This window comes from Crocuta crocuta, unplaced genomic scaffold (assembly GCF_008692635.1).
Source record: "Crocuta crocuta isolate KB4526 unplaced genomic scaffold, BGI_CrCroc_1.0 scaffold167, whole genome shotgun sequence".
Lineage (NCBI taxonomy): Eukaryota > Metazoa > Chordata > Mammalia > Carnivora > Hyaenidae > Crocuta > Crocuta crocuta.
The window spans coordinates 6,862,705-6,871,362 of record NW_027532406.1 but is presented as its reverse complement, the minus strand read 5'-3'; the positions used below and the strand labels follow the sequence as shown (position 1 = coordinate 6,871,362).

The window sequence follows — 8,658 nt, the reverse complement described above, 5'->3', positions numbered from 1 at the left end:
GCTTTGCCCCTAGGTCTTTTGAAAGCTAATAAGTAATAGAAAACTATTTTTGGTCTCTGTAATAGTTAGATATATATGTATTAATGAGTGTTTTGCTGTTGTATTGATTTTATAGATCGGGATGAGGAAGAAATAAACAAACGAGACGACAAAAGAGATATCAACAGGTACTGCAAGGAGAGGCCGTCTAAAGATAAGGTATTTATTGGATACTGTGTTCTTTATAATATAATAATTTCCATTTCTCACATAATCAGATTTCTTAAGCATAACATTGTCATGAAGTTTATTGGTCCTTGTATATCTATTACGACTTGGAGCAAAATTCAGCCAATTGTATTTTGGTATTTATGTTATGTCAGATAAACTGGTATGTCTTATTCGTTTCTCCCATACATATAAACCAGATCGACTCATTTTAACTTCTAACGTGAGGCAAAGTTATTTTCTGATTTTTGCTGTTAATGGACACACTCAATTTCTCACTTTTTACTGTTATCTTCTGCATTTTCTTTAGGAAAAAGAAAAGACTCAGATGATCACAATTAACAGGGATTTGTTAATGGCATTTGTTTATTTTGATCAAAGCCATTGTGGTTACCTTCTTGAAAAGGATTTGGAAGAAATACTTTATACTCTTGGACTACATCTTTCTCGGGCTCAGGTAATCTGTCTTGTGAATATTTAAAGTGAAAAAGCCATTTTAAGTAATACAGTCAAGAAATAGTGAAATGTGTGAAGTAAAAAAACGTAAAGTCCTCTTTTTTCCTATGCCTCTGGCCTCATATACAGTCCTCTGGATTTTTTTTAGTAAGCAACTCATATACATGTACATATGATCATGTACACATACACAACACATGAAACCATTTTATACATTATTGATAAACAGCTTTTTTCTCTGCTCTGCTCTTCTCAAGATTTTAAGTAACCTTTGCACCCACTGTGAGCTTGAACTCACAGCCCTGAGATCAAGAGTCATGCCAACCAGGTGCCCCTAGACAACTTTTTTCATTTAACAATGTGTAGTGGCCATTCTGCCACTTTGTTGTTTTATGTTTGTTTGGTTTGTTTGTTGTGAAAGAGAGTATTTGCAGGACAAGGGGTAGGGGGTGGGGAGAGAAAGAGAATGAATAAATCTCATAAGCAGGCTCCATGCTCAGTGGCAAGCCCAACACAGGAGTGAATCCCAGGACTCTGGGATCTTGACTCGAGTCTAACACTCAGCTGACTGAGCCACCCAGGCACACAAACACCCCCCACTTTTTTCTTGTTATGATATCTTAGCATTCTGTAACATAGATGTACCACAGTTGCCTTTAACTAGTCTCTTTTGTTAGGTAGTTTCCATGTTTTAGAATTACAGGCTATATGCTGTAATATCTTTCTACATACATTAGTGTATGTGTTAGTGTTCTATCACTGTTACGCTTTTTCTTAACAAATGTTTTCAAAAGATATATTTGAGTTTTAGATTTATGGAGAAGACAGTTATTAAAAAAAGCAGAAGCATTTGAATGGGAAAGGTACTAAGAACACAAATGCCATTGATTTTCATATGTGAAAATAACACAATAAGGAAATAAAAAACTTACCATCTTTTTAACTTGTTTTACTTGCTTGAATAACAGGTAAAGAAGCTTCTGAATAAAGTAGTACTCCGTGAATCTTGCTTTTACCGGAAATTAACAGACACTTCAAAAGATGAAGAAAACCACGAAGAGTCTGAAGCATTACAGGAAGATATGCTAGGTTTGAGTGTATTATTTTTTTTTTTTTTGATATTTTATTTATTTATGAGAGAGAGAGAGACAGCGACAGCATGAGCAGGGGGAGGGTCAGAGAGAGAGGGAGACACAGAACCTGAAACATGGTCCAGGCTTTGAGCTGGCTGTCAGCACAGAGCCTGACGCCGGGGTCGATCCCACAAACCGTGAGATCATGACTTGAGCCAAAGTCGGACGCTTAACCGACTGAGCCACCCAGGCGCCCCTTGAGTGTATTATTTTAAGATTATGTCATTTTATAATTATTAGTTAATGAAGAAAAATAATGTTTTTTTTTATTTTATAGGAAACAGGTTGTTACTTCCAACACCAACAGTAAAACAGGAACCAAAGGATGTAGAAGAAAATGTTGGTCTTATTGTGTACAATGGTGCAATGGTAGATGTAGGAAGCCTCTTGCAAAAATTGGAAAAAAGTGAAAAAGTAAGAGCTGAAGTAGAACAGAAGCTGCAGTTGCTAGAAGAAAAAACGGGTAAGGAACCACATTGAGTATTTCGGTACTTTTAACACCCTGTTGGGATTTATGTGGGTACACACATGTATCTACATACCTATATATACATGCATATCGATGCTTTGCCTTTTAGGGTAGGCACATGTGTTGTAACTTAGTTTTGATCACTTTATTAAAACTACAACATTGCTTATTAGCTTTAGAAGAATCTTATATTTTCTTGTTTTTTTTTAATTTTTTTTTTTTTTTTTTTTTTTTTATTTTTTTTTTTTTTTTTTTTTTCAATTCTGAGAGAGAGACAGCGTGAGCAGGGGAGGGTCAGAGAGAGGGGGAGGTACAGAATCTGAAAGAGGCTCCAGACTCTGAGCTAGCTGTCAGCACAGGGCCCAATGCGGGGCGTGAACCCACGAACCATGAGATCATGACCTGAGCCGAAGTCGGACGCTTAACCAACTGAGCCACCCGAGTGTCCCTATGTTTTACATTTTTTTAATGTTTATTGATTGAGACAGAGAGACAGAGCATGAGTATGGAAGGGGCCAAGAGAGGGGGAGACACAGAATCCATAGCAGGCTCCAGGCTCTGAGCTGTCAGCACAGAGCCCGACGTGGGGCTCGAACCCTTGAATGGTGAGATCATGACCTGAGCTACATTCAGATGCTTAACTGACCAAGCCACCCAGGCACCCCAAGAATCTTAGATTTTCATGTGTATTCTTAGATTCCTTTATATATTCTGTTGAATTTTTTTCTTTAAAGACTTTAAAAAATTTTTTTAACATGTTTATTTATTTTTGGGAGAGAGCACGAGCATGGGAGGCACGGGGTGGGGGGCGGAGACAGAATCATTGGACGCTTGACCGACAGCCTCCCAGGTGCCCGTTAAGACTTTATTTTTAAACAGTCTTTCTCTACACCAGCGTGGTGCTTCAATTTAAAACTCCGAAATCAAGAGTTGCCTGTCCCACCAACTGAGCCAGGCAGGCATCCTTTTTCTGTTGCATCTTTTATTTGTTTGTTTGTTTATTTAAATGTTTATTTATTTTGAGAGAGAGCACATGCAGGCAGGGTAGGGTCAGTGAGAATCCTAAGCGATCTCCATAGTGTCATTGTGGAGCCTAATGTGGGGCTTGATCTAACAGTGAGATCATGACCTGAGCTGAAACCAAGAGTAGGACAGTCAACCAACTGAGCCCCCCAGGCGCCCCATTATACTTTTAACCTTAAAGTTATATTTGGAGGGGGGCCACCCAGGTGACTCAGTCTGTTGAGCATCTAACATTGGCTCAGTCATGATCTATAGGTTCAAGCCCAATGTCGGACTCTTTGCTGACACCTCAGAGGCCTGCTTCAGATTCTGTCTCGCTCTTTCTCTCTCCCCCTCCCCCTGCTCACACTATGTCTCTCTTCTTCAAAAATAAATGAACATTAAAAAAAAAAAAAAAGGCTCCTGGGTGGCTCAGTTGTTTAAGCATCCGGCTTCGTCTCAGCTCATGATCTCACAGGTCATGAGTTGAAACCCTGCGTCAGGCTCTGTGCTGACAGCTCAGAGCCTGGAACCTGCTTCTGATTCTGTGTTTCCCTCTGTCTCTACCCCTTCCCCACTCACACTCTATCTTTCTCTCTCTAAAAATTAAACATTAAAAAAATTTTTTTTGAAGTTAAATTGGGGATATTAAAGGGGAAAGATGATATATTTCCTTTTTTTTTTTTTTTTTTTAACAGATGAAGATGAAAAAACAATATTAAATTTGGAGAATTCCAATAAAAGCCTTTCTGGTGAACTCAGAGAAGTTAAGAAGGATTTTAGTCAATTACAAGAAAATTTAAAGATTACAGAAAACATGAATTTGCAATTTGAAAACCAACTCAGTAAGACAATCAGAAACTTGTCTACAGTAATGGATGAAATCCACACTGTTCTGAAGAAGGTTAGCAGTTTTATACTTTCACATTTTCAATATATTTCAACTTTTAAATTTGTGCTTGGAAATTTTAATGTTCTTAAGCTCTTAGTGGTTTTTCTAGGTGCAAATAATGGTATTCTGTCCTTTGTCGGATTAATTAAAAGCAATTTCCAAAAGATTGTATTTATCTAGAACTTAGTTGAAATGTCAGTGTGGTTTATGTGTGCTTTGTCACTAAAAGACAAAGTAATTTCAGTAATTGAGAGATCTGCCACATCCTCAGTGTTACTTAGAACAAGGGGTAAAAATTCCTACTACTTTGCAAGGAATATACTACTGTTATTCCTAAGAACTTTAAATTTCTCAGGTTTAGATCTCTTTCTCGTTACTAGAAATTGTTCTCCATGTTAGAATTGAGAGATTTCTTTCAGTCGCTTCTCGGCCTTTTGGCTAAGATCAAGTGTGGAGAGATTTCTTTCGTAGTTGCTCCTAGGGTCAATTTTTTTATGTATGGTAAAATGGGCTATCCTAGAGTATCTGTTTAGTAATGTTTATTTTTAAAGTTACATTTAAGAGACTCTAATAAATCTACTGTTTCCTTGTCTCTTGTGTTACAGGATAACATGAAGAATGAAGATAAAGATCAGAAATCCAAGGAGAATGGTGCAAGCGTATGATAAATACATGTAGTGAGGAACAGTGTTAAATAATGTAATATATAAAATCATGATACAAGAATGAAAGTGATGCATGTTTGATTTTAGTAGTATAAATATCTGTTAGTTCAAATGATGTATAAAGTTTTATGAATGTGAAGAGTCTGCTTTTGAAAATTGCTTGTAATTCCTGGCATTCAAATATTAAACACTCCTTGAGTGAAATAATTTTGCATTGCAAAATGTTTTAGGATGAACTTTGTTATAGTTTTAACCCCAATAAAGTTCATCAATTTAATTGATAGTAGTATTTAATTACCAAATGTCTTTTATTAAAATATCTAGAAAATTGTAATTTTATTTATAGAATTATCATTATTAGGTTTTTACAAAAATTTTTTAGTCTTTTAGAATTTCAGTATACATCATAAAACAGCATGCTGCTTTTTAATTTTTTGCAAGTTTTTTTTACTTGTTTAAAAAAAAAGCCCTCTAATTCTCAGTCTCTAAACCAGTTATTAAAAATTCAATTCATCCAATAGACAGTACATCAAAAACTAAGAAAATAGTAGTTCTCACTGTTATTATATGTTAGACTTAAAAAAACAAACAGTACTGATGTTAATATTACTGCTTTCAATTAATTGTTCTACTTCCCAAAATACCACCTATATTTTAAGTTTGAGGGTTTTTTAAATAATGCAGCATATGTCAAATGTACAGTTTAGTACCAAGCCAGTAGATGTCAGTATGATGTCTGAAATTAAGCCTTCAATTAAAAACCATTTTTTTTATTAGTCTGTGTACTTCCTTCAGAATTTTAGTGAATACATAAGAGTTGATTAACTGTTGAGTGAAAAGCATAGGAAGTGTGGTAGACTGTAAAGCAGTGGTTCTCAACAGGGGATATCCCATCCTCTGCCCCAGAGGACATCTGACAATGTCTGGAAACACTTTTACTTGTCCCAACTGGGTGGATGCTAGTGGCATCTAGTTGTTAGAGGCCAAGGATGTTGCTAAACATTTTCCATTACATAGGATAACAATGAATTATCGAGCCCAAAATGTCAGTGGTGTTGAGGTTGAGAAACTCTGGTCTAAAGAAATATAGGAGGGGTATCTGCTGGTTCAGTGGGTAGAGCATGTGACTCTTAATCTCAGGGCTGTAAGTTTGAGCCCCACCATGGACGTAGAGATTACTTAAAAATAAAATTTTGAGGAAAAAAATCTAGAATTAGGGGTGCCTGACTGGCTCAGTCACTAGAGCATGTAACTCTTGATCTTAGGGTGATGAGTTTGAGCCCCATGTTGGGTGCAGAGCCTGCCTAAATAAACAAACAAATAGTCTTTAAAAAAAAAAAAAAATAGGGGTGCCTGGGTGGCCCATTCGGTTGGGCAGCCAACTTCAGCTCAGGTTGTGATTTCATGGTTCATGGGTTCGAGCCCCATGTCGGGCTCCGTGCTGACAGCCCAGAACCTGGAGCCTGTTTCAGATTCTGTACCTCCCTCTCTCTCTGACCCTCCCCTGCTTGCACTCTCTCTCTCAGAAATAAATAAAACATTAAAAAAAAAAATTTTTTTTTAATAAATCAAAATTTTAAAAAAAGAAAAAAATCTAGGATTAAATGTCTTTGAAAGAACACTGGTGAAAACTGAATGACATCTTTAGCAGGTGATTGGGATTTTTTTGTATTTGAATAACTCTTACTGGAATATTTCTGTCATAGAAATATATGCCATATTAGGGTTTATTTTACTTCATTTTTCCTTATTTTGCTAGAGTAATGGCGAGGTGTTCCAAATAGAGTACTATGAGAATGTAAGTGCCATGTTATATGTGTCTTAAGCTAAATTGAATCCATGTGGCTTTTATTAAGAAATAGATTAAAATACCTGAAATTCTTTCAAACTGATTTTTGTTTTAAACTGCTCTTTCTGGTTTTAGGGTTTGTTGAGCTTCTTTGAAGACAGATTAATGATTGGTCTATAATTTTACAGTTACTGTATAAATGTTTCTCCAAGGGCCTGAGTGGCTCAATCAGTTAAGCATCTGACTTTTGGTTTCCACTCAGGTCATGATCTCACCTTTGGTAGGTTGGAGCCCTGAGTTGGGCTCTGTGCTTGGGATTCTCTCTCTCTCACTCTCTGTATCTTCCCTGCTCACTCTCAATCTCAAAATAAATGTTTCTCCATTTTAAGGTAAAATGAAACATTTTTGGGTAGTTGGAAAGTTTTTCAACTAAAAGACAGTAAAAGGGGTTACCTGGGTGGCTTAGTCAGTTGAGCTTCTGACTTCAGCTCAGGTCATGACCTCATGGTTCATGGCTTCCAGCCCCATGTATGGTTCGCTGCTGTCAGCACAGTGCCGGCTTTGGATCCTCTATCCTTCTCTCTCTTTGCCCGTCCCCTGCTCACACTGTCTCAAAAATAAAAATTTTTTAAATTAAAAAATATTAAAAGTAGAGAGTATAGTTCTTTAGTAGAGTATGTTTGTAAATGAGAAAAAATCATTGTAAAGTCCACATCTTAGACTTCTTTTTCCTGGTTATTTAACTCAGATCAGTAATATTGGGAGAATGGGAAAAAAGTATAAATCTTTCAATTGTATTAGCGGTAAATTTTTTATAAATAATTTCTGTGGAAACGGAAAGTGAGATCTTTGAAAGAAAAAAAAGCAAGTTACATATTAAAAATGGTTTTAGAGAAGATGAAGGAAAGAGAAGGAACCTTTTTTTCCCTTTCTAAACTGTTTTGTAAAAATTTAAATTAAAAAATAAACTACTTTGGGGGCGCCAGGGTGGCTCAGTCAGTTAAGTGTCTGACTTTGGCTCAGGTCATGATCTCATAGCTCGTGGATTTGAGTCCTGCATCAGGCTCTCTACTGACAGCTCAATGCCTGCTTCAGCTTCTGTGTCTCCCTCTCTCTCTGCCCCTCCCCCACTCATTTTTGGTCTCTCTCCCTCAACAGTAAACATTAAATAAACTTTAAAAAATAAACAACTGTTTTGAATATTTATTCAAAAGTAAATCCTTGTACTGTCATCTGACATTGACCAAGTCAAAAAATTAAAAATAATAGAGTAGGACTATGAAAACATTTAGTTTTCTCATCCTTTTTAAGTTCTGGATGCCTGTTTTTCCTTTTTTTTTTTTTTTTAAGTTTTATTAAGTAATTTCTACACCCAATGTGGGGCTTGAACTCATGACCCAAGATCAAGACTCACATGATCCTCCAACAGAGCATTCCAGGTGCCCCGTTTTTGCTAATGTTTATTTTTGAGAGAGAGACAGCGAGTGGGGTGTGGGCCAGAGAGAGAGAGGGAGACATAGAATCCAAAGCAGGCTCCAGGCTCTGAGCTGTCATCACAGAGCCTGACATAGGTCTCAAACTCAGGAACCGTGAGATCATGACCTGAACTAAAGTCAAATACTACAACCAACTGAGCCACCCACACGCCCCCCTTTTTGCATTTCTAATGCTTGATTCAGTCATTGTAGAACATTTGATATTTTAAGAATTTCAAGTTTCATTTTGAATTTTGTCTAAGTCATAATAGAAATGTAGCAACACAAAAAATCCTTTAAGTGGCACTTAGTCTTTATGTAGGCACATTTTTCATTTCTTTCAAAATACTGAGTACTGTTCAGCCACGTATTTTTTGTTTTGCTATTTTTCAATTAAAAAAATTTTTTTAATGTTTACTTGTTTTTGAGAGACAAGAGTGCAATCAGGGGAAGGCCAGAGAGGGAGGGAGACACCAAATCCTAATCAACTCCTCAGAGTCCCAACACAGGGAGCTCAGTAACTGAGCGATCATGACTTGAGTCAAAGTTGAACACTTAGCTGACTGAGTC

General features: G+C 36.6%; 1 protein-coding gene across 4 annotated transcripts in view; it reads left to right on the top strand.

The window, feature by feature from the left end:
- CCAR1 (cell division cycle and apoptosis regulator 1) overlaps nt 1-5,101 on the top strand; it is a 60,888-nt gene extending 55,787 nt beyond the window's left edge. For all 4 annotated transcript variants that reach the window (XM_077778732.1, XM_077778734.1, XM_077778735.1 and 1 more), the window contains 6 exons: nt 116-198; nt 518-664; nt 1,632-1,752; nt 2,074-2,259; nt 3,966-4,171; nt 4,765-5,101. In XM_077778732.1, coding sequence (XP_077634858.1) covers nt 116-198; nt 518-664; nt 1,632-1,752; nt 2,074-2,259; nt 3,966-4,171; nt 4,765-4,824 — 803 coding nt within the window. In that variant the 3' untranslated portion in view covers nt 4,825-5,101. The remainder of the gene's footprint in view (nt 1-115; nt 199-517; nt 665-1,631; nt 1,753-2,073; nt 2,260-3,965; nt 4,172-4,764) is intronic.
- Nucleotides 5,102-8,658: the final 3,557 nt, after the last annotated feature.